A 25,611-nucleotide genomic window follows, 5' to 3' on the forward strand; every position below is an offset into this window, starting at 1 on the left:
ATCTCGTCAACAGATTATTATTTTTTTATCCTGTTTTTTTTCTCTTAGCTCTCCATGTTGTCCGATTTCCGCATTGCATATCATCTTATGACCAGGTTTTCTGTTTCTTCCCTCCACACGCCGTCCTCGAGTATCATCTGCAGACCAGAGTCTTCGACGGAAAAGAAGCCAAAAAAATTTGTTCTACTGCAATGTGATGTTGAGTTGAATTTATTTGTCCAGACACAAAGTAGACACACTTTATTTTCCTGAGTGGGCTACTTAAATGTCAAGGCCTTGAGTTTGACACACGTGTCCTGTGTCTGTGGGTGGTTTTACACCTTAAATTCCTCTTAGTCAGCGTGTGTGCTGGCTCATTCTTCATGTTCTCTTTTCACACAGACAACAATGTTAAGCATCCCAAGGCCAAGCAGAGTTATAGGCAGATAAAAAGAGACTTTTCCCAGGACCCGACAACCAATACCTTGAGCGCCATCCGCCCGTCTGGTCACTCCTACCTCGACACCTGCCATTGCAAGAAGCCACCACCGTTTGTCAAGTTTGCCCGCCGTCGTTCAGAGACCCGAGATGTCCTTTGCCTTCATCACTGTGATGGCACTGATGTGCTCATCGGTAGTGATTGCGTTTGTCCTGCAGCCAGGGCAAGAAGATGCCATATCGCAAGACTCCGACAGCAGGTAAGCGACGTTTTCTATTCGAACACTCACTTTATATTTTTATTGCCACTGTGTCTTAATATATATTTTTTAATTTCATTAATATGATATGCACGTATATTTTTTTATAAATATAATTTATATTAACATTGTATTTCATATAGCTTAATTTAAAACCTAGTTTTCATAATTGAGTTGTATATATTAGCTTTAATAGTTTTTATTTGCCATTTTTTTCCCCCCATTTCTTTGATTTATATTCAGTAATTTATTGCAATTTTTTTAGTGTGTATATTTTGTGACGATTGTGATAATTTTAGAACGTTGTCAATTTAATGTTGTGTGTTCAACTTTTCCACCCAAAATATTCTGAAGTTCCTGATTCTGTTTGTGTGCAGGTGCCATGGTGTGTCCCTGAAGTCCATCCGCAAGGAGCTCCTGGCTGCTCTCAACCTGCAGACTGAGCCGCGGCTGCCAGAGGGCGCCAAAAAGCAGTGGAGCGGAACTGCTGAACGCCTCAAGGCTCTGGAAGGTCAAACGCGACATGACATGTTGACAAACTTAATCCCAGAAAGTTTCACGCCCAATTTCTTCCCTATTTCTGTAGCTTCTTCCAACTCCTCCTTTGATGATGGTGGGGACACCTCAGGGTGCTGCTCCAGGACCTCAGAAGTTTTCATGTCAGGTACACCCTCACGTAAAAATGGATTAGCTCCATTTATTTTTACTTAAAGTCGATATTTATAAAGAATAACAAACATTTAAACAGTCGCACAGGATTTTTATTCCCTTGGGCTCTCAACTACAACCACTAGCTTAATGCTAACAAAAATGGGAAACGCCATAGACGGGCTAACAGATATTTAAACATAAACAGTGGGATAAAATTTAGATAAAAGGACCTCATTGTGTTAATTAGTGTAATGTTTTTCCTTAGATCTTGGCTGGGACAATTGGATGATCTTTCCCGACCGTGTGACCTTGGTGCACTGCGCCCCTTGTGGCCACATCATGTCTTGCAGGCCCCAGCCCACTACCACCCAACGTGATGATTTGGAGGTGGTGTTTTGCCATAGTTTGGTTTGCTGCCTTCCGGCTGTCTGTTTTTTTTCTTTCTCTCCCACAATCCACACCCTTTGAGTGTTTTGAAAAGCTAAGCCAGCTGCAAATAGATAAGCGAGAGTATTGCCAACATCAACTTTGGAGCCGTGCAAGTCTCGGCACTTCCCAACCTCAAATGAATCTGGCAGCACAAGTAGCTCGCCAAAGTTAATCAATTTCCATAACATTCCATCAAATTCATTAACCCTCATGTTTTTTTTCGCTAGGTTCAGGCGCCATGTTGCCAGCCCATCGCCCAGAACCCGATGCCCGTCATGTACCGGGACGAGTGGAACACCATGGTGATCACCTCCATGCACCTGACCCGCCGCTGCGGATGCCCGGCCGCCCTGCAGCCTTCCCAAGAGTAACGTTTGTCACCTGTATCGCAATCACTGTAAAAAAAAAAAAAAACTTTTGCCAATTATGACAAGATTTAGCAAACAACCTCACAAAACTGACCCATTTCGGGGAGCAAATATCTTGGAAGCATGAAAAGCTTTCGAGAAGGTCTGCATTTGGTTTGCTACCCTAACCTCCATACTATCACATTAGAAGTCTGTTTTTCAACTAGAAATGACCACACAAGGTCAAATACTTGACAGAGCGGATTTATTGCCGAACAGTTTATCCTCGGTTAAGTCTCCTTGATGTCGGGGGGCAGCGTTTTAAAGCCGCTCTAAGGTACGGAATGTTCCCTCCAAAAATGTGCAAACGTTCGGGAGCCAAATTACTCGGCTTGTCTCTGCTCAATAGTTTTTCCTCTTTTGTAGGAAGAATTCTGTTTGGGCATGTGAACCCTTAACAATTTCCATACAAAAGAAAATGTTTTGGTTTCATGTGCAGACGTGCAAGGGAGCTGAAGTCATTTTTTTTTTTTAATTATAAGAAGATGTGCTTTGTTTGATTAATATTGCCCAATAACTTGCTCTTATTTTGTCTATTTTTTTTTGGTATTTATAGAGACAGTCTCCACTTATAATTGTATAATTAAAGCGCATGTTTATGTATTCATAGCACCTCAACTTAATCATGTATGCCGATCAGACAGTCCTCACTGAGTTTACGATTCACTTTTGGGTGTTTTAATAAAGACTATCGGAATGAGCTTCTCATGTTTGCGCGGCCTTTTGTGGTTTATTAATAGAAATTTCTGCAAGGCTTTCACTCCTGCCAAACAATTTGATGTGCAATTTCAGAGGGGAAGGAATATAGCCAAGGAATGAATGTTGGCGTCATACTCCAGGAAATCAGTCGCTCCCTAGGGGAAGAGCAACTTGTTGCGCACTTCAGGATCTTGCAGTATTTTCTCCATCTGCCTGTGGAAAATCCTTTCCCTCTCTCAACTCCGACGAACCCTACGAGAAGACGTCGAGATCTGGCCCGAAGTTGTCCTGACTCATTGCAAAGGGAATCATGACGCGATATTTGGCCGCGTGGGCGTCTTTCTGCGTGCTGTCCTCGATTCTTCTGGCTTCACGTGCCATCGAGTGCTCGGGCAAGGAAACGTTGTTGCGACCGCTCCCCAGCGTCTTGCCTCAACTGACGGATTGCTTGATGGAGTGCACCGAGATGACCTTCGCCAGGAAAGTGCAGATGGAGGATAAGCGTAATATACGGATGAAAGACTCCATTGAGGGTAAGCGGCCTGTCGTTTATTTTGCCGGGGAAAGAGATTCGAGATGAGGGACTATTCTTCAAAATAATTTCATTGGTGTATGACCAAGAATAGTGGAATGCTGCCTCAACCATCTCTCTTTCCAGGAGCCCTTGGAGAATACTGCTGGTCAACCAATATTAAGTGCAACAGGGGTGAGAGCTTCCAGCAAGCCTTCGTGGTGCTGCCCATCCACACGTCGGACGTTACCCCAGAGCCCACAGAGGTGAGATGGCAGGCTAACGCTCTGCAAGAGCACACTACTCCCATCATCATGCCCGAAGCCTGTGGACTCCGCTACGACGTCAGCGACCACTTCGGCCCGGCCAGGAGGGTCGACTCGTTCTGCGTGGAGGTGGTCGGCCAGCAGGATGTCCCGGCCTTTAAGTGTCCGCCTTACCTGGTCACGTTCTGGAAGAGGAATCCAACTCTGATATGAGACGAGAGACACTCCCAGTCAGGTTGTCCAGTCATGCTGCTAATATACCAGAGGTGGGCGATGCGTTTGGTGGCCTTCAGTGGGAATTTTTTTTCGAATGAATCCACCTCTTCATAGCACAACGATGGGGTCACAATTAAAGAAAAACATCGATACAAAAAATACAATGTAACAGCACGCAACAGCGTATTATCTAATGGCACATTACATAATCCTGACAAAAACAACACACTTTAATAATATATATTGTGTGTGTTTTGCGTGTGTGTGTCTGGATGTTTTCTCTCCAATAACAAAAGGGCAAAATATAATATTTAATAGACTTACAATACAGTCTATTATCCACGTTTGTAGAGATTTCTCAGTGCAGACTTGCTTGGTAGTTTATAAGAAATATACATTTTAGTTTCTATACTATAAACGCGACCCTCGTGAGGATGAAGTGGGTCAGATAATGGATGGATGGATGGATAGATGAACAAAGATGTCTGTTGTGTTTGTATTCGGGATAAAAAAAAAATCTCAGAGGAATAGTTTGCTTGGGTTGCAAAGGTCAGTCAAAATCCAGAAATTACGTAACATTGCCCTTTTTTGGTTCAGTCAATACAGTGACTTTTTTCACTTATCACATGTTTGTACTACATTTTGTGTAGAGTATGAAAAGTGCTAATAAAAGAAAAAATCTGACTGATTGATTGAACCACCATTCTAGATTAATGTGATGCAAAAATCAAATAAGCAACACACACAAAAAAACAATAACAGTCAAAGAAAGCAGTTACAATAATGCTCAGTCAACTTTCATTCAAACTCTACTCATAATAACTCATTAATTTGAGCATTCAGATATTCTGCAAATGCAAATTCACGGTATGATTTATTTGAGAACCCTTTATTTCATGTTTTTGTCACGCGTATTGAAAACCTTAATTAGCATTGATGACGTCATCAAGCCTACAAGCTAATGGCGTTCCCTGCATAGTACTGAGGACTGCCTCCTGGATGCCTTTTGACAGCTCGCAACAGGACGTCAGGGGACGGTATGGCCGGGGTATTTCCTGGCGACGTGTCCCCGGCCGTTCGCCTGTAAGACTCCCCACTCACAGATTTTGTTTTACGGACATTATTTTGACGCTGTATTTCCTCATGCTACGCCTAGCTTCCACGCTAGCATTGCTAATGGACTGACTACTGAGAATGCTACTTGTTAGCTTAGCAACGCTCATACGTGGCTTGTGATTATTATTATTTTTTTTTTTTTTACTGTCTAGTTCTTTTTTCAACACGTTCTCACAATGACTTTTTATCAGACTGGTTTGTTTCATTCGCTTGTGTTTTTCTGGGTTAGTCGGCTGTCGGATTAGCTTGTTATAGCTTCCATTGTTTATATAGCTGCCATCTGAACGACCCCTCACGTGGGGTGACCTCAACATGATCCAGGTCACAATAGAAATGCGGGGAAGAGAGAAAACCAACATCCACTGATGTTCTCGTCACAAGTGTGCAGCTAAATCAACGAAGATGTGTTGGTTTCAAATATTCCTGATTGTCAGTCTTGTTGACTGGGTGAGATGTCAAGAGAGCCAACACATGACAACAGAGGAGATAAACACAATCAGGTCAGAGATTAATTATGTGCTTACAACAGTTTGGAGATAGCGGCTTGTTTTATTGACCCACTTTTTCTTTTTCTTTTTTCAGGGATCGAATAGTTGAGATGTTTGATCATGCTTACGGAAGTTATATGGTAAGTGGAAAATTCATTTCCTGTCCTACATAATCTTTTTGTTTGAAGCGGTTGGAGATGAAAGATGTAAAGTCTCCTTTAATCACTTGAGATTCTTTTATGATTCCGTCCTGTACAAATAAATTTGACTGACATCACGCAAGCCTGCTACAAGTAAAAAATATGAAAGTAAACGAGCAACTGTCGTGTTCATCGGTGCGAGTCTTAAGAGTAAAAAGATGTTTTTGAATCAATGTATCTATTTTTTTTATATCTCAGGCCAGCAACAACACACATAAAAGATGCTCATGGATATAAATGATGACCTGATGACATGACACAAAATAAACCAAAGGGTTTTTGAATATTAACACTCAAGTTCCACATTCTTTCCTGCGTTCCAGAAATACGCCTATCCGGCCGACGAGCTGATGCCCCTAAGTTGCAAAGGGAGAGTCCGAGGCCAGGAGCCTAACCGAGGCGATATTGACGAATCTTTGGGGAAGTACGTACGCAATATTTGGGCTATAATAATTAACAAAAAAAAAATTGTAAGCTAGGATGAGGTCGTAACTTTCCCCTTTTACAGGTTTTCGCTTACACTGATCGACACGCTCGATACCCTGGTGGTGAGTGCTCGCTTCCTTTTTAGCCTCCCTAAAAATATGCTTCGCTCACACAATTTGTATGTTTGTGAACAGGTGTTAAACAAGCTGGATGAGTTTGAAGATGGCGTGAGGAAAGCGGTGCAGGATGTACGCCTGGACAATGACGTGGTGGTATCGGTGTTTGAGACCAACATCAGAGTTTTAGGGTATTTACGTGTACATGCAGTACAAAAGAAGACCACAAGGGGTCCCTGACTTGACTGAATCTTTCCAGGGGCCTTTTAGGGGCCCATGTAATGGCTGACCTGCTCCGTCAGCGTGGGGGGAGGATGCAGTGGTATGAAGATGAGCTCCTCAACATGGCGACGGAGCTCGGCCATCGGTTACTGCCTGCCTTCAACACCTCAAGTGGCCTTCCTTACCCCAAGGTACTGCATATCGAAATCACAATTTTATTTTTTTCGCTGTCAGCATCTTATGGCTAAGTCATCATTATTATGTCCAGGTGAATCTACGTTACGGAGTGCAGAACCCACTTTCGCGCACAGGCACCGAGTCGAACACGTGCACAGCTTGCGCGGGAACGATGATCCTGGAATTTGCCGCCCTGAGCAGACTATCAGGAGAGTCTGTGTTTGAGGTACTTTCCAAAAAAACTCTTATGGATCTAGGAAACAAAATCATGTCAAATACTTGACCATGCCTCCCCGAGGTTTACTTCTTTAAATTCTCTCTTATGTTTTGAAATATTTCTTGTTTTTTTATAGGAACATGCCCGAAGAGCTCTGGATGTCCTCTGGGAGAGGCGACAGAAAGGAAGTGACCTGGTGGGGACTGTTATCAATATCCACAACGGAGAATGGGTCAGACGGGGTGAGACATTTTTCCATATAACCTCGATTGAACAGTTGCTAAGTGATTCATCCATTCATTCGTCCAGACAGTTATTCACGTGCGTTTGTTTGCAGACAGCGGAGTTGGTGCCGGCATCGACTCGTATTATGAATACTTAATGAAGGCCTACATTCTTCTGGGAGATGATGTTTTCCTGGAAAGGTTTAACATTGTAAGTCCTGCGTTGTAATTTTCCATCCGAGCTCTTTTTATGTTTTTTGGTGTGAAGTTCCCATTTGTCTTTTCCCGACCCACAGCACTACAGTGCCATTATGAAGTACATCAGTCAGCCTCCCCTGCTGCTTAACGTGCACATGCACAACCCGACTGTGAGCGCGCGGAGCTGGATGGATTCGTTGCTGGCGTTTTTCCCTGGCTTACAGGTTTGTCGTTATTCTATACGATTCACCGCCGTCCAAACATCAGCAGCTCTTCGTATCGTCTCGCTCAGGTCTTGAGAGGAGATCTGAAACCGGCCATTGAAACCCATGAGATGCTCTACCAGGTCACCAAACAGCACAAATTTCTTCCAGAGGTAAAAAAAAAAACAAAAAAAAACTAATTGGTTCGATTTTGTATTTTATCATTTATTTTTCTTTAAATATAATTTAATGCAGCCCATAGTCTAATTAATTTCATTTTGCAGTCGAGTTATTGTCAGTCTTTTCTCTGTAGGCTTTTACCACAGAATTCCGAGTTCACTGGGGCCAACACCTCCTGAGACCAGAGTTTGCAGAAAGCACCTACTACCTCTACAAGGTGACTAAAATTCAATGATAACACATTTGCATTTCATTCCAAAGAACACGCGTAGGTAATTTTTAAATTTCACGTTTGGAACCACTGATGGTAAAAAGGACTAAATTCAAGATCTCCTCTCGTGCAGGCCACCGGCGACCCCTATTACCTCAGAGTGGGCCAGTCCATCGTGGAGAAACTCAACGCTTATGCCCGAGTGCCTTGCGGGTTTGCCGCTGTGCAAGATGTCCGCACGGGGACGCACGAAGACAGGTACTGGACCTTCTTTATCGGGCATGCGCTGGTCCGCAGGTAAAAGCAAGAAATTCAACATGACGTAAAATCACTCAGTATTTACAAATGTTGTCATCTGCTGCCATCTTGTGACAATTTAGTCACATGACAGGAAGTATTTTTTTTTGTATACCTGCCCGCAGACGTTAGTCCGAACATTTCTGTTTTGTACGTAGGATGGACTCGTTCTTCCTGGCCGAGATGTTCAAATACTTGTACCTGCTCTTCACGGAGAAGACACAGCTGCCCATCGACATCGACAACTACATCTTCACCACAGAGGCCCACCTTCTGCCCGTGTCTCTATCCACTACACAGCCATCTTGTCAAGGCAACAAAACAGTCAGTAACGTTTGTTTCTATTGTTTGTGTTGGAACCTGATTGCGTGTCCACACTCATTTTTGTTGTCTAAGGAAACAGATGCTGAGGCCTACAAAGAAGATCTCTTCACACACACTTGCCCGAGCATGGACACGTTGTTCCCAAACAACCCTTCATTTGCCAAAAGCATCCGGGACGGCTACAAGTACCTGACTGGGGTGGGGCGAGCTGTCCATCACTCACCTATCAGGTGCCACATTTTTTTGAATTTCAGCCTGTTTTACGCTTTTGTTTTTATTGTGACTTTTTTTTTTTCTTCCCCCGTACAGACAAATCGAATTACCATTTCATGATAGTGGCATCGAACCAGTGGAGTTCCTAAAAAGAATGGGCATTTCCCTCATGCCGCTGAATGATTTCAGTCCAGGAGATAGCAGAAAGGTACTTCGTGTGTTTTTTGTTTAGTCTGCGCGCTTTAACGACTTTATGGAAAAGAACTTGAGCACAAATCCACTTTTCCATTTGTTAAGGAGCATAAAGGTGTCTACCGGATGAAACTTGTGGCTGAGGTGAGACAAACACTTGAGGAGGAGGAGGAAGTGGTGCCTCACGTGGTGCAGCTTATATCCCCTCCGTTTCTGGGGAGGACCGTGCTTACGGCGGGTCCTGCCAAGTTTGGGATGGACCTGACCAAGCGAGAGCACGGTGTAAGTTTCCCACGACACAACGATACTTTGTTGACTGTCCCTTTTCACAACCACTGTTTTTCTTTTTGAACGGCAGGTGAAGGGCAGCGTAGCCAAGGCGTCCCCTTACACAGCGTGCGGCCCACTCGAGAATCCGGCTGAGCTGAAAGGCCACATCGCCCTGGCGCTGCGTGGCGACTGCATGTTTGGCGCTAAAGCACGCTGGCTGCAGGAAGCGGGCGCCATAGGAGTCATCTTCATCGGTGAGCGTCACAACCTCAACACTTAAAAAGTTCCTTTCCCCTGAAGCTTTTGTCCTGTCGCTTAGACCACAGGGAGGGAAGCAGCAGCGAGGAAACGCCGCTCTTCCAAATGGTCGGCGACGGAGGCCCCACCGACGACATCGCCTTGCCGTTGGTCTTCCTGTTCAGTCGCGAGGGCGCCGTGCTGGCCGCGGCCCTGCAGGAACATCAAAACGTCGACGTGCTGCTGCTGCCTCAAGAGAGGCAGCTGGGCCACGGTGAGAAAGAAAAGAAAACTCCAGAAAACAAGACAAGCCAGTTTGTCAGTATTCAACCGAGTGTGACGCTGGAAGTATCGCTCGGTTTACTCCTCCATGCAGCTATTTATATTACGATCAGCTATTTATATTACGAGGACAATTCTTGAATTGTTTGACAAAAAACGGTCAATAACAATTGCTGCCTTTAAGCTTTGGAGGTTTTTAAAAAAAAAAACAAATTCATGATGATAAAATATTGCTGAAATTTATACAATCTGGATAACTTTAGGGGGCTGGCTTTCTTTTGAATCTTAATTCTTCATCTTGAAGATTTTTTTTAAATTCTATTTTGAGGACTTTTATTGTAACTCATCATCCAATCGTGTAGTAAATAATGTATTTTTTGTTGTTGTCTCTCTCTCTGTCCAGTTAAAACAGACAAACCAGTTCTTAACATTAAACTGAGACTTTCTGAAGATGAGGACCTACAGGAGGAAGAAGAGGAGGAGGAGGAGGAGGAATCTGAATCCAGCAAGACCACGCTGACGGTGCTTCTCGATGAAAGTGAGGATCTCAAATGAGATGAACATCACGAGTAGCTTACGTTGCACTATATGGTGTGAATATGAGCACCAAACCGTGACCGCACGAGCTTCGGAGAGCGGACGGCCGCACAGTGAAAATGGAGCTTTAATCCTCTGTTTTGAGATGAGACTAAAGTAGGTCATTCCGGGCCAAAGCTGTTCTCATACTTTTAATATTCTGAGCTTGTTGCTGCCCGATTGAACCTCCTGTGTCGCTTTTGGTCGGCACCTACGACTGACTCGGACTTAACACGATACCTCACCTTTCGGGAGGATTCATGTAAGGTAGAAAAAAAAAAAAAAAGTGTTTTTATGCAATGTTTTTAATCTAGATGTGCACCTTTTTACTTAAACGTTTATTATAAGGAATGAATAGCTGCAATGTGAACGATTCAATACGTGAGGAGAAAAAAAAATGGTAGAATTTGAGTTTGTACGCAACTTCAGGGAATTAGGGTATGAATATTTTATTTTCCGCAGTTGAGAATGAGTGCGTTGGGATTTTTTTTCCCCCCATCACAACTTCTCAACTTCCCTCTTAAGACAATAGAGCCAGAATTTTGTCTTCACTTTGTCACATTCCAAGAAAGGAAGAAACAGTCTTGTATTTTCAGGCAACAACACAATTATTGTGCCAGTTTCAAAGTGTGCAATCTTTATCGGAGTTGAAGTGATTCACGTGAAAGTATGGATGAGTTACTATAAAATAGTTCTTGATGCTAGAATGTTAAGAAAAAAAGAAAAGAACATCACATGACTTAGACCATACAGCTGTTTTCTTTTTTACCCTTTTGTTTGCACAGTGGAACTTTTCCATCATGCTGCTCACTTACAATTTTCTTTTCTTTTTTTGTTCACTCATCCTAATGACTGAATGCATCCTATTTTTCAGTTTATGAAGTAGTGGACTTGGACATTTATACCTCAGGACTGCTGTTCACACACACAAATGGATAGGATATGAATTTTCAATTGTATTTTCCTGTTTTTGTACTGCAGTTTCCGAAGCTGTCACGCCATGAGTGGCTAAAATGTGCCCCGCCCCAAAAAAAAAAGAGCATAAAAGGCCCCTGTTTCAGAACAAAGGCAGTGAATGAATTAAAAAAAATATAATCCCTCTTCCCCTCTCATTTATGCAGAATATTTGCTGTGTCACTCTCATGAATTTGACTTGTGATGATGAGGCACAGCAATTGTTTTGTTTCTGTCATATCCTTGTATGATCAGTGAACACTTAAGGCCAAAAAGAAAAAAAATGGTTGCTAAAATATACCATGAAATGGAAAATCCAGGGAAATGCAATTTTGCTGTGGTTTCTTAATAGATAATGATACTTATTTTTATGTGTCTTCATTATTCACTGTTTATGTGGCACATGGACTGTGCAATTGTTCACATAAAAAAAATGCAATGTGGAATTTTTAATTTGCGTATCATAAGTTATATAAAGACACCCTTCTGGCCTCTTCAGGCAAAGGGTAAACACACAGCAATTACGATGATGATGTTATCCAACCGGTTTGAGACGTCATCACGTTTCCGTTTGCTGCACTTGTTTCCTCATATGCGTGCCCCGCAAACTGCTGCCTTCAGGGGCTGGGAAACGGTCGAAATTACTACAAACAACAAAAGTAATAAGGTTTACCGAAAACATACAGTGATATTCCATGTTATTTTTTACCTTTCCTCAATTTGACACGTTCTAAAATGAGTTGCCATGCGATAATATATAACCTTGAGAGACAAACTATTAAAATCCTCTTCCACTCGATAGATAATTGTAACAGGGTTGAGTTTTCAACATAGAATTAAATACATGAAATATACTTTTATTTTAACATTCATTTATACATTTTACTTGCTGGCGCCGATTTGGTGGAACGATCCTCTTTTTTTTTTATTTTTTTTTATGATATTCTGTTTAGTGGTGTTTGGTGCGCATTCTACTACGTGGCCAGGTAACGCGTTAGTACTTTCTCAGGAGAGCCTGAAGGCATCACTCCAAAACGTCATAAACAAGCAGCCAACCTCACACTACCCCCCCCCCCCCCCCCTCCTCCTTTCCTCCCCTGAAGCCCCGCTATCTTTAGCACTGTCGCGGATTACCGTGCACTGAGAGCAGGATCGACTACCTGCCCCATCGCTGCCTCCCCCCTAATACCGAAGAGAGCTCCTCAAAAACGAACTACACGGCGACATAAATTCCCACAAAGGATGGGGGAATGACAACGAAATTCCCGTCCGCGGTTCTCCGTTCCCGACAAGACTACCATCACCACCTCCAGCACCCGCGACGATGCTGCCGCTCTCCAGTCCGCGGAGCGAACGCCAACGCCGGGCCTCGACGCTGCTCCTTGCCGCGGTCGTGTTCTGCGTCTTTCGCGCCGCTGCAAGCTTGCCAGGTAAGATGCATTTACCGACACGTTTATGTGGAGAAAAAAAACATCCACTGGACTTTATTCGTGGACGGCGTGTGTTTTTTTATTTATTTATTTTTTAAAACCAATTTGTCGCGTCGACGTGCGTCATCTGGGGGCATCTTTAATGGACGAGCTCCTGGCACCTGTCAGGCTTGACAGCTTTGCGTCAAAATGGAGACGATTAAAACGCCACACAAAAGCGACTATTTTTTTCTTTTCCGCACATTTCTGCGCGGTTCGTTGTCGACGTGGTCGCTTTTCGTTTTTCTTTTATGCAGGTTGAGTGAGCAGGTGGAAGAAAAAAAAAACGCAACAAGTATTGACAAGTCATCGTTTCTTTCCGTGTTAGCATTTTCTCAAATCAACCTAAAACGAAATTGCAATTCAATTATTGTCGATAGAGTTTCTGAGCGTTTCATATCATCAAAAAAATTAAGATTATAAAGCATCAACACCATACATCAACCATGTGCGCAATTATCAATTAAGAATTCATTATCCCTAAAAAAAAAATCAGCATTTTATATCTTTGTGTATGTATTTTAAAAGTCCAAAATATGAGCGATTGGTGACGCTTGATTGCATTCTTTTTATTTTTTCCCTCTACCATCTAATGTGACAGTTTGATGGCATCAAAATAAATAGATATAATGTCTGGTCCCTATCTCCCTGCAGCTTTCATTTGCTTTTAAGATTGCATGGCAGGCCTGGTCAAGTGCCCTTCCGGGGCTTTCTATTGCCCACTGCAGTATACTTGAGCTGGTTTTTAACTGATGGCGCTGATGCCAGATAATCTGCTCCTAACTCGTTCAACACGATAACCATGTGAGAGCAGCAACAGCTGGACAGTCCAAACGTCATCTTTGGAGCTCCACCTGCTCCCTCTCCCTTGCACGGAAACAACACGTTGACATCAATGTGAACCAGCACGTTTGCTTTTATTCAAACGCGAGGTTGTGACGCCAAATATTTCATGCATTTTCAATGATTTTATTTTACCAAACGTGATGGTTTAACCGGCCGATGTGTTTTCGTGTGAAACGAGTCATTGTTGAAATGCGTTGCATGACACGTCATCATGACAGTATTGTACTAAAATATGTGATGTTAAACATAATCTCTTCCGGACTGACTGTTAAATTCAACACAAACAAACACTTGAGGCTAATCTGTAATCATAGCTAGCCTAAATAACACTAACATAAACTGACACATACATATTAGCACTTTACACAAACAGAATGAATCATTAAGGCAACTTTGGGCATTAACACACTATAATGAAGGTTACAGTAAGTTGGCAAAGGCAGTTATTAATAGCTAATTAGTTGTATGGAGGATTTTTGTTGTTGTTGTTGTTGCAAATGACTCCTTCTATTGAGAATCCGCATTCACGGTGCCCCCCCATGTGTCATTATAGATTCCTAGCAAATGTGCTGATGATGTGGTTTTTATCTCATCTTCTGCCCCGTGGCAGAATTAGTCATCTACGATTTAGCGGTGAATGGCAGACGAGAACAGTCAGGTGGAAAGCCACTTAAGCTGTGTCGCTCGGGGACATGAAGACCACTGAGTCGATTACGGCCTTCGAATGATTCACTTCTTTTGTGTTTATGGAGATTCAGTGTGCTACATTTGAAAAAATAAAGAAAATGGCCATGTGCGCTTGCGGGCTCTCCAGAAAATATGAATTTACAATCATAGTGGTTATATTAACCCAGCTGCTGCCTAATTGCTAGTTAATAGTATCGCAGATTTTTCCCCGAGTGGTTTGTATCATGGTTTTTGAGCTTGTTATTTTCGCACGATCTACACAGATTTCCAAATCACACTTCAATTTGTGAGGGATTACTGACAGATCAGTACCCATGCCTAAAAGCAAGCAGGAAATGCTCATCAATACTATTGATCTGCCTCATTGTGGTGTTGCAACTGAGAAGTCTAAAAAAAAAAAAAGGTGGGTGAGCCAAGGATTTCCATTAATCCCACTTCTTTATCCCTCACCTTGCTTTCTAGTTTCTACACATCAAAGTGTGTTTGGCCATGGGAAAGTTACGCTCCCGATGATGTCACCAAATGGTGTAGATCAGTCACTGTCAAAAAAATCAAAACACTAAACCATCATGACCAAGTCATTGTAACATCGTGCATTAGCATTGCGCATAAATATAGGAAAATTGGATTCAAAAGTGAAATACAACTGAACTGTGCTTGGGCAGTCATTCTTTTGCTTACCACTAGGGTGAGCCCAAGTACCCGTAATTGTAAAAAACATATTAAACAATGTTGAGGATTTTTTTTCCCCCCCTCTACACCACATTCCACCAATGTCATTGTCATTGCTACTTAAAATATTTTTGTGACGCCAACCTGCCAAGTGCTGACGGCTCACAGTGCTGGTCTATTTTTGACATCACAGCAGATTGCTTTTAGAAAGCTGACTGGTGGCTGTAAAAAACAAAACAATAGCCCCGAAAAAACAACATTTTGTCTCATTAGCACTGGAAGAAAAAAAAAAAAAGTATTTTCTCTCACAAGCAACCTGTGTTTCTAAAACACCAATGAAAACATTCAGCATATCATCTGATGACTGCAGATAAAAAAGCAAATCATTTCTGATATTAAATCTGTTTTATATAAGAGGAATAAAGTCTTGATATGAACTAGGTCACCCGACTGTATAAACCGTGCGCTGTTTGTAACATACGTCGCAAATCAAAAGCACCGACAGTGAACTCCACTTTTTCCAACCTTTGCTCCCTGTAATTAATCAACAAATCAATCTAAGCAATCAATAGCAACAGCCTTCCCCAATTGTCATCTTCACACCAAAAAAAAAAAAAAAATCAAAAAGTGAGATTCCCACCCTCTACTCGTGAGAGGTGGCGAGCAAATTAATCAGCTTGTTGCATCATCTGGCCCACAAGTCGTGGAAATAGAATGGAATAAATCAAGGCCACCTCCACACCGCCATTGTGTAAGGCCTTTGTTCTGTCTGCTGCGGTGGGTGGAAGATGGTGGGGGGGTGGAAGATGGTGGGGGGGCGTTTGCTGCCTCTGCTGCTTTGCTTTGCTTCACTCTAATGATAATGACACAGTAATTATCCCCTGTGCAATGGTTACACTTGTCTGACATAATAAACAAAATGACAGTAACGCCAAATTACTCACTTCAATGAATTTGGGGGGGTCATTTATTTTTTTTACATTTTCCAATTTTAAAGCAAACTGGTTTTTTTTTTTTTCTGTATACTTTTTTTTTTTTTTTTAAATAGATGTGAAGTCACGGCCATTTTCTACCAAGCGCGTCCGTGCCTTGCATTTTGTGAGATTCATTGAATCAGCATGGGAAAGCGGTGCCGACGCAGCATCCGCCAACCAACGTAGATAAGGCGTTCATTTTCCGTGATGGTTGTCACATTCTTCTGAAGCCATTTCTGAGAGGAGGATGCTTTCTGGGGCGATTGGGCAACATTTTCCGCTATGTGGCTGAAAACAGCGAGGCGTCAAACATGGTTTTTTTAGGGCACATCACTTTTGAAGAGGCAATAATAGTGACTGAGCAATATAAATCCCTCCCAGAATTGCAAATACATGGAAACAAAAAAAAAAATCCAAATAAAATACATTTGCATTATAAACTTTTTTAAAATATGAATGTACTTAATACATATCCTTGGTGTACACCAAATGTCATATATTATTCAGCCGATAGAGGTATTATGTCTTTAAATGCTTATCGTAACGAGCTCCCCGGGGAGAATTAAAGGCGTATGAGTTTTGCCAAGCGTGCTCCCGTTTTGTACGCTCGTGGGAAATAAACGGCGCGTGCACAAATCAAGCGCGGCCTGCCTACGAGAGAAAGAGCTTTCCACTTGATGAGGACTCATTTCCTGGATGCCATCAGTGAGTGTGTCAGGAAATGTGCACAATAGGTGTATGCCAGCCACTCCGCTTATTTCCTGCCGTGCTCCCGTCCTAGCATGGCTTGCATTTGATGGACACAAATATAATGTTTGGCTTTTTCGGGTGAAGCCGGGCAATAGCGACAGATGTACAAGTAGTCATTTTTCTTTCTTCTTACAAGGACTCTGGAGTGAGCGTTACATAATATGTTTTTTCACACTATCGTAATCAGACAGCATGCTGCGGAATGGCGTCCTTGTTTTTTTTTTTTTTGTCCAGTTTGTTTTTTCCCCCTCCATTTGCCAGGCTCTTAAGCCCAAGTCAACTCCAAAACAAACCTTTTGTATTTTTTTTTTTTACCAGGCTGTGTCAAAGACTTTCTTTGCATTTATGCAGCGCACTAAATGCAGATTTTCACACTCACTCGCCTTTTCAGCGCCTTCAATCTCTCACCATCTTCCCCACCTTCCTCCCCCGTAGCGATGCATGTGCAATGGTCTTAGTCTTTGCTCACATATTCTTGCTTTGTGTTTGTGTGAAGAATAAATTACCTTGCACGCACGTGATCGTAATATGTTCCTTCACATTAACCTACGGGCGAACTGCTGACTGGCATCTTTACAACCTTGCAGGTGTTGAAGCAAAAAAAATAATAAGTCCACACTATGGAAATTCGTTCTAAGAGCTTTTTTTTTTTCTTTCTTTCTTTAAAAGCATCTTTGAAGATGTTTTGTTATTAAATTGATGCTAGGTTGGTATTGTCTTGTTGAGTGTTTGTGGTTTGAACGGCCTGAGGGATGGAAGCTTGTTTTCAAACTTTAAGTGCTGTCGTTGCGGTGATGAATGTCCGTAATGACCAGAGAGCAGGACAGTGATGTCACGGAGGTTCTTTAAAAACTCAATAACCACAATATTCGGATCATTCTTCCAATTCCTGATCTGCAGTGTCAGCCGAGTTATAATTGAGCTCATCTTTTTTTTATTTTTTAAACCAGCCTTGATTAGAAGTTCGAACACACCCAAAAATAGCAGCATGACTCATCCCGGGCGTTTGGATCCTCGATGCGACAAGCTCAAGAACATCTATTCTTTATCCCTTTCTTTTTTATTCCAGCATCTCTATTTGTACTCCTAGCCTTCCTTTTCTTTAAGAGGTCATGTCGTTGAAGGAAATCAACAGAGACAAGTTAAGACAAACCTCTCAGGAGCAGGAAGTAAGCCACAAGGGATAAAATTAAACATGATAGATGATGCAGGGTAAAATAATTGAGACGTTCATCAAAGTGCTAATGAGGAATAAGAGGCTGAACATGAGAACATCAATGAGACTGACACGTCGCTTCCAGGTGTTTAACCAAAAGCTATAAATATTTTTCATCTGTTGACTGCTTGAAAAAAACAAACCAATCGATCAGAGCTAGCGGTTAGCGGTTAGCAGCTCAAGAAGTATCCAGTGTTACACCTGCTCCAATGAAAACATAACCTCCTTGACAAAGGTAATTGCTCTCAAGCGGATACGAATCAATCGACGGAAGGGCTAATAAACAAAAAGGCTCTTATGCGTTAGCTTCACAACCCCGACTTCGACACATCTGCTCCTTTTGATATCTCGCATCTTCCCTTCGTATCGCCAAGCCTTGTTGCCATGGAGGTCACTTGAATCTCTCCTACAGCCATCTCCAATCATGACTAATACACTCTTACGTAAATATCAGCCAAGTCGAGGAGAACGGATTGGACAAAGAACATAACGTATGAAAGACTTAAATGGGTTCATCCTCCCATCTTCATCTCATATCTTCATCTGAAGATGTATCTGCTTATACCTGGACCTGGTTAATGGATTAATTGTGTGTCACTTTTTTGTGTGTGTTTCCCCTCAGCCGGCAGAACGTGCCCTCACTACATCGACTGTGCCAAAGAGGGACGCCACCTGTGCCGACCCGGATTCACCACCTGTGGCTCCTGCCTCGCTCCGCTGGTGGAGGACGAGACGGGTCGCTGTGTGACCAAAAGAAGATATCGTCAACACGGTATGAAGACAAAAAGTAGCACCTAATCAAATGCTAGCATGAGCTACATTAGACTGGCTAACGGTTAGCTAGCTAACCTGATAAAGCCGACCACGCCCATTCTTTGGCGCACACGTTTCTGCTACCCCAATTTTACATGTCACGCAGAGCTTTCCCTTTTCTCAGTTCTAAAAGTTTCAAGGAAGGAACCGTGTTGAGCTCCAGTTATTTCAGCTGTCGTCTCAGGCAGACACACCTTAAAACAAACCTCATTAGCGCAGAAGCTAGTCGAGTATACAAAGACCAGTGGCTTGAATAAATATTTGTCCGTATCTAATTTCTCTTCTTCTATATACTGTATATATGCAGTTTTCGATTTTAACATCCAATATTCTCTCCTCCACAAAATCTTTTTCACAGCAGCCATTTTGAAACGCAATTACTACTTTCCGTTTTAGCCAGAATCTTAAGGTGTCACAGAAAGAGCAAATGATGAATTCACTGTGACTTGGCTAATGTCATATTAATGAACAAATATTTTTCGCCAAGCTAAATAATAAGTTGTTTTCTTCCTTTCTTCCATCGCTGCTCACTGCTCCCTTCCTCTCAGCCAAGCTGTCTCCCGTTCGATCGCCGATTGATTATTTTTTTTTTTTGGGCCTCTCCACCCCATGCTAGCTTATCCATTTTGGCTTGATGGCTTTATTCCTTCGGTTTGTCACCGTCTCGCGTATCTCCTGCTATTGGCTCTTCTCTGCTCTCTGCATCCCCGTGACGCCGTTTCGCCCATCATCCATGTTTCTGACAAATATGGCGCAGTGTGATGTGATCCTCGTGAGGATTTATTTATTTATTTATTTATTTATTTTTTAATCTGGCCCTGCTGCTGCTACTGCTGCTGCAGCAAACACGTGAGCCTCCCCCGCACTCTGGCGACTTAAATCGCTTTCCATGTCGTAGATCTCGCTCTCACTCGATTAAATCTAATGTCATTTTCGAAAAGAGCCAGACTGCAGAAATAAATCTTTTTCTCCCATTGGGTGTAAATTGCAGAAATTGAAACGTGTCACCTATCACTGCGTGTGTGTGTGTGTCTGTGTGTGTTGTTCTCATAAAGGTCTGTGTGTGCATGTTTGAGGATTAATAATTCAGATGGTTCTGCGGCGGGGGAGCGTACAGTAGAAACTTGGCTCAATTTGTTGGCGGCAACTTTATATAAAACGTCTGCCTCTGTATAAATGCCAGCTTTTTTTGACGCGTTGAAAAATTAGAACGGGATTTTTATGAAATAGTTTACGTAACACTGGAATGACATGTGGCTCTGCTTCTGCAACAAACACTAATCCACGGGAATAGATTATGATGTAATGCATACATCATAAATTCACTCGACAAATATGCTTTCCACTGACTGTTAAATCAAATAAAAATCATGCAAAAGGTTCCATTATTTTTTTTTTTTTCATTTAAATGTAACTGGATAAGCCCTGTTAATTGTGTTTCATTATGATTACACAGTGTTTTTCTCCTTATCTCCTTAGGAGGGCGCTAGAGGACTTTCAGGGAGGGGCAACAGGTTATGTAGGTAAATAAAAGGCTAAACATGTTAAAACAGCAAAACTAAGCTAGCAGTTTCCCTTAACATGGAGGTTATAATAACAATAATAATGATAATAATCATTTTGTCCCTACATTAATGAGTTCGGTTGCCATTTTTGTTTGGTGTATTGTGTAAGGCAGCACTTAACAAAAAGTAAACCAATGCTTTTTTTTTATTTGACATTCAGGAGTGGCCTTCCATCAGCAAACCTTGTTTTTTTTATTCTTTGTAGACAGTGAAGGTGTACAGGATGTGCCAAAGGCAGGGCTCGTCCGTATCACATCCTCGCAGTTGACCTTTAACACCCTACCCTCACACATATGTGTTAAGTTGATTTTCGACTCTTAATTGATGAAATGTGGCTGTGTTACATCCATCAAATGAGCGCCAAAGAAATTCAATTGATTGATATTTTGTTTTTGTTTTTCTTGATGATTTATAAAAAAAAAAAGGAGACTTTAGTGCCGATTTCCCCGTACGGCCTTATCAGTTGTCACTCCCTTTGGTAAAAGCTAATGAAGTTAACATACAAGTCTGTGACCTTTTTTATCTCCTTATCTTTCCCATTGACCATTTGTCGACCTTTCATTAAAAGCGTCTGAAAAGAGCACGCCAATTATTAGAGATCTCTTCACAGTAGTACTGCCCTGTTTTTTTTTTCCTGCTCTATTTGACTTCTACCTCTGTTCTCCTGAGTGGCCACAAGACGGCAGCAGAGTTAACATAGTGACAGTGCATACGTGCATAATGGCAATCTCAATCATTCCCTTAAAAAAAAAGTTTTGTTCTAGAATTTTAATGACAGTGTTTTAAAATAATCATCTTTTAAAATATGTATATTTTAAAAGGTATTCTTAAAAATAACTACAAAGGAATTTGAGGTATTTCAAACCAGATATGGTAATGATTGCACTTCAAGTAGGTAAACTAATTGAATAGTTTTTTTTTTTTTTTTTTTTTCAATTTATTGCTGTAGCAAATACAGGAAAACCTAAGAGGCAATACAGGTGGAAGTGAGTGCTTTTTGAGTGGGAAAAGATAACAGCACACATGCGTGTCAGTGGCTCTCCCGTTGAGCCGTTTACTGTTTGTTTGTAATAGCCAACAGACCCCCCTTGCCCCCTATAGGCCACTCTTGGGGGGGGTTACGACTCATTATCAAGCCGGTGACAAAACGATCTTACGTGACCGGAAGTGTGCGTACACAAGTAGCGTGTGGCCTTCCCCACACCTACGCACAATCACTACTTTTTGACATGGATAATCCACCCTGGATTAAATATGGGGCCACATATTTCATCTGGCCATCCCCTGAGCATCTACCAGCTCCTGATTTAAATTCCAAACGAGGTCATCATACTTGACGTGGCTAACTCTGCATTCCAATCAAGTGAGCACATCATCATCATCACCCAACGGAGCTTCCAGCCACCTGCTAGGTACAGATGGCGTATCCCGCCTCTGCAGACACCTGCCGCGACGTGCGCTAAATGGCAGAGTACGGACGGGAATGGGGGGGGGGGGTCGGACTGGAACAAAGTCGGCGGTGAAAGTGCCACGCATTAGCTCAGCCAGATGGTTGACCCTCTACAGGGGGAGAAAGTGATACTGTAATCATTCATGTAATGACGCAGATATGTTGACGGGATAATGCCCAAATTTAATGAATTGATTTCTTTTTTTGCTTCTGATTCAACGTTCTGCTACATTGAGAATATGATATATTGCAGGGTTGACTTTATAACAGGAACACTTTGATCGCCACCATTAGCTCCGCTTCGCTTTCTATTGTCAACGTAGCACATTTACTGAGCCAGGTTTTTGCTGATTGCTCCTGCCCCCTACTGTGCTTCCTCCCCCGGCCACACACACACACACACGCATGTATATGCTGAGATCTGGTTGCCCTGGAGACCCGTCCTGTACCGCAGGAATGTGGCTAACTGTCTGGCCTAAAGGGCTGTTAACATCAGTTTCGTATTGTCTCCTCGCTTCCCACCAGTCAACAAACAAATAAGACAGGACCCACAGGCCTTGTCTTGTCGCTTTGATTTGGTCGAAGGACATTGGGGATTATAACATAAACCTGTCAATATGTGGACTAGCTTAAAGTGGTGCCGATGTTGTCTTGTAAGGTTGTCTTTTAGCTTCAACTTCATTCAAATCTTGTCTTTTAGCAAAAGCGCCATTGTACCCAGACTTGGATGAAGAGATCGATTTCATCCACTCATACATTGAAAAACAGGAAGTGTCTGAGATCCAAGCACCTAAGACACATTTGAAACCTCCCGGTAAGAACTTTGACTACATTTGTTTTAGTTTTGGATTTTCTGACATCATCGTCCCACGTTCCTCCCATCACCTTCAGTCGCCGTCTTCTCGGCCAAAAGCGGAATCAAGATCGCCGCCTCCGAACAGGGGCAACCGGGCCGAGATGCCCAAACTCGAAACGGCACCGCTGCGGGGTCCCGTCTCAGCAACGCGTCCACCCCTCAACCCACCCGAGGCGAGAGTCGAGGCGGCCCGCTCGTTCAAAACGCTCACAAGGACGACAAGATCATCATCAGTGAGTTTCATGCCTCAACAAAAATCAGTGTAGCTAATGCTATCTAAAAAATCTTTTTCAACTTCCAGTCGTCATCTCCTTGTTCGTGGCCATCGGCACTGTAGCATTGATCATGGCGACTGTCTGCTACGTCAAGTAAGCGACCTCATCAAATCATTTTTTTTTTTAATTGATACCTTACTAACCTTGCACCGCTCCCCCCTGCAGGTTGCGTAAAGAATCGCGTCTGACTCAGAAGGTGGACTATCCCGCCTTCAGGGGTGCAGGTGTGACCGCAGCCACCGGTGCCGGTAAATCGGTACGTGACACGCTCGCATTTATCGTTTGAATTTCGCTCCAGGCTTCTGCAAAAACGCACGGCTAGATTTCTATCCATTCTATTTTTGAATGTGTCACATAACACCTTCTTCTTCTTGTGTATAGATTGGGGATAAAACTTTGGCACAAAGTGCTCAGATGTATCACTATCAGCACCAAAAACAGCAGATGCTCTCTATTGGAAAGTATGTTCTTTTTCTTTTTTTTTTTTTGCCTTATTTTTTCTCTGTTGTGTTCAATCAATTATATAATTATATCTTTTTTTTTCCCCCACCCAGTCACAAACCGGAACAAAAAAACATGGACTCCGAGATCACCTCAGATGAAGAAGAGGCGGGAGACTTCACAGTCTACGAATGTCCCGGACTTGCTCCGGTGAGAACTCAGTCATTGTGTGGATGCTGAGAGGGTTAAAAAAAACAAAACTCAATCATGTGTGCTCTCCTCCACAGACCGGCGAGATGGAGGTGAAAAATCCTCTGTTTGACGACTCCACCATGCATTATCAGGGGAATCAAAAGTGAATGCTGAACACACACACACACATGTGCAAACACTCACACTTGCATGCAGACAAACGGAGGAAAACTGGCAGAAGACGAGACGATTAAAAAAAAAAAATCATGGTATTGTCTCTCGCTTTTTGGCCCTTTACTAATTCTTCCCTGGCCTTCTCCATGGCTCCCTCCTTCCTTGCTTTTATGACCCTGGTGTAATTTTGGGTTCTTTGTGAATTTTAAGTCTTTTAACACAAAGACTCCTCCTTGAGTTGTTGCTTGTGAGCGTCCTGTCCTCCAATTAAATTTTAAACTCTTTACGTTGCAATATCTCTTTCCGTCATTTCTGCTGCTGTTTGCGAAGACTGTGATAAAATAGCAAGTAGGAGCACACACACACACACAACACACACACTCGCATAAGCAGAAAAACAGGTGCACTTCTTTGTTTTGTCATGCGTAGCTTGTGGCTAAACCACATTCTTAGCAGGAAATATTTAACATCCCATCTCTGAAATTTTAGCATCACCGTTGCTGATTTGATTTTTCGTCATATGAGCTGCGCATAAAGATTTTAAGATATAGAAATATATATATATATATGTACATACATATATATGTTATGATATCAACATATATACGTACGTATAGAGTATATACGCGTCCACATATGAAGTACTTGATGATGTCTGTTGCATGGTTTGAGCGTATTGTGCAATGCAAATCCTTCTGCCTCCTGCTTATGCAGCCTGTCAATAGAGGACGAATGTACAGTCCAAGTGACATTTGAATGATTTTTATTTTTTCTTTCCTGGGGTGGAGAGTAGGAAAGATGGTAGTAGGGCTCTTTTTGAAGAGGGGAGGGGGATAGACTTTATTGATAGATGTATCGGTGGTCAATTTCACTATCTTATGTTGTCCCGCTCTGTCATCTTGTCGGTCCCAAAGTGAATCTCCTGCTGCAAAAATGTACATAAAAGCGTGAAAGTGTTCACCTTTTATAGATATTTGTACATGCAGAACAAGGCTCGGTAATAAAACTTTTTACCACGGCACTCTCTTTGTTTGACGCATACTTAACATTTTGTGTTTATTATCTGGTTGTTGTTTTTTTTATCTTGAGGGCCATCTTGATTGAACGATCTCGCACTTAAAACGAGTCAGACAAGCGTCGCAATTGTAGGAAACTAAAGTTGTGATTTGTTGGCAAGTTTTTTTTGTGGGGGTAAATATTTCTTCAAAAAAAAAAAGAAGTTTCAAGATTTTTATTGCCATTATCGGTTGATTTACAGTCCAACTAAAGTTAGTATTACACTAACCACAGTCTGTTTAGCTGAATGCTAACATACAATGCAAAATGGTACAGACGGACTGTTACGTGGTAGCGTTATTGTCGAACATTTGTTAGAACGAAGCTAAAAATGTCAGAGCCTCTAAGTCAAGTTAGCTCAAAGCGTCAACAATGATTGTGATCTGCTCGCTTGTGTTTCGTCTCCAGAAAAACAAATAAACTAACCGACGCATTATTTGAAATGTATGCTAGCAAACAAAACAGCCACTTCCTCTTAGCGCCACGTCCTCTTGTTTGATGTCTCGTCGGCTCCCGTCTCAATCTATCCTCTTTACCTTGATTTTGACTTGATCGTGAGCTACCTGTAGAAAGGTTTGACTTTTTTACTTTGTATTTTTAACCAAAACCACATAGCTTTGTCCCCTAGCTTTATTTTAATACACTCACAGCTAAAGGAGCAGCACAATGTCCATTGAATTGAAACTGTTAAATCGAACAGATTCATGTCATTTCACTGTATTCCCTCAAGCAATACACACGCCGAGCGCATGTTGGTGGTGGGGGGGACGCAAAGTTAGCTGGTAGGGGGGGCACGTGTGTGTGGGGGGGGGCTCCGGTCCCCATTGAGTCGCATGCCGAGGGCTGTCAAGGCCCATTGTGCGCGTGGACAGTGGAAGGAAGGCAGCCATTGGTGGCGAGGTGAAAAGCGGACCCGGGTGGAGGGCCTGTGAAGATGGGCGTCAAAGGCTCGGCCGTTAAGGAAGAAAATCAAAAAGCCATCAGACTTGTTTGTTG

General features: G+C 42.4%; 4 protein-coding genes across 6 annotated transcripts; all 4 read left to right on the forward strand.

The window, feature by feature from the left end:
* The first annotated feature begins 448 nt into the window (after positions 1-448).
* On the forward strand, positions 449-2,872 carry LOC147048240 (uncharacterized). Its single transcript, XM_085926891.1, has 5 exons — positions 449-677; positions 1,055-1,188; positions 1,264-1,341; positions 1,594-1,715; positions 1,985-2,872. Exons 1-5 carry the CDS (start codon positions 568-570, stop codon positions 2,126-2,128), a joined length of 588 nt encoding a protein of 195 aa, XP_085783017.1. The 5' UTR covers positions 449-567; the 3' UTR covers positions 2,129-2,872.
* Positions 2,873-2,929: 57 nt separating this feature from the next.
* Positions 2,930-4,540, forward strand: LOC147048241 (uncharacterized). Its single transcript, XM_085926893.1, has 2 exons — positions 2,930-3,396; positions 3,522-4,540. The coding sequence occupies exons 1-2, from the start codon at positions 3,174-3,176 to the stop codon at positions 3,851-3,853; spliced, it is 555 nt and encodes a 184-aa protein (XP_085783019.1). The 5' UTR covers positions 2,930-3,173; the 3' UTR covers positions 3,854-4,540.
* A 251-nt stretch (positions 4,541-4,791) lies between these two features.
* Positions 4,792-11,846, forward strand: LOC147048242 (ER degradation-enhancing alpha-mannosidase-like protein 3). 3 transcript variants are annotated; one of them, XM_085925934.1, is made up of 21 exons: positions 4,792-4,939; positions 5,246-5,472; positions 5,555-5,600; positions 5,984-6,084; positions 6,169-6,208; positions 6,281-6,393; positions 6,462-6,615; positions 6,693-6,827; positions 6,955-7,060; positions 7,156-7,253; positions 7,339-7,464; positions 7,533-7,616; positions 7,757-7,840; positions 7,968-8,131; positions 8,290-8,455; positions 8,528-8,685; positions 8,765-8,876; positions 8,966-9,142; positions 9,219-9,384; positions 9,450-9,641; positions 10,053-11,846. In XM_085925934.1, exons 2-21 carry the CDS (start codon positions 5,375-5,377, stop codon positions 10,202-10,204), a joined length of 2,472 nt encoding a protein of 823 aa, XP_085782060.1. In that variant the 5' UTR covers positions 4,792-4,939; positions 5,246-5,374; the 3' UTR covers positions 10,205-11,846. The 3 variants fall into 3 exon arrangements, with proteins under 3 accessions (XP_085782060.1, XP_085782062.1, XP_085782061.1); XM_085925936.1 differs by having other exon boundaries at positions 7,968-8,092; XM_085925935.1 differs by having other exon boundaries at positions 4,830-4,939; positions 5,294-5,472.
* A 406-nt stretch (positions 11,847-12,252) lies between these two features.
* On the forward strand, positions 12,253-23,843 carry npdc1a (neural proliferation, differentiation and control, 1a). Its single transcript, XM_085925937.1, has 9 exons — positions 12,253-12,609; positions 18,416-18,565; positions 22,322-22,435; positions 22,513-22,710; positions 22,779-22,845; positions 22,918-23,008; positions 23,134-23,213; positions 23,307-23,403; positions 23,481-23,843. Exons 1-9 carry the CDS (start codon positions 12,504-12,506, stop codon positions 23,550-23,552), a joined length of 975 nt encoding a protein of 324 aa, XP_085782063.1. The 5' UTR covers positions 12,253-12,503; the 3' UTR covers positions 23,553-23,843.
* The last annotated feature ends 1,768 nt before the right edge of the window (positions 23,844-25,611 follow it).

The sequence above is a fragment of the Syngnathus leptorhynchus genome, chromosome 12 (genome assembly GCF_054491065.1).
Source record: "Syngnathus leptorhynchus isolate UIUO chromosome 12, UIUO_Slep, whole genome shotgun sequence".
In the NCBI taxonomy this organism is placed as follows: domain Eukaryota; kingdom Metazoa; phylum Chordata; class Actinopteri; order Syngnathiformes; family Syngnathidae; genus Syngnathus; species Syngnathus leptorhynchus.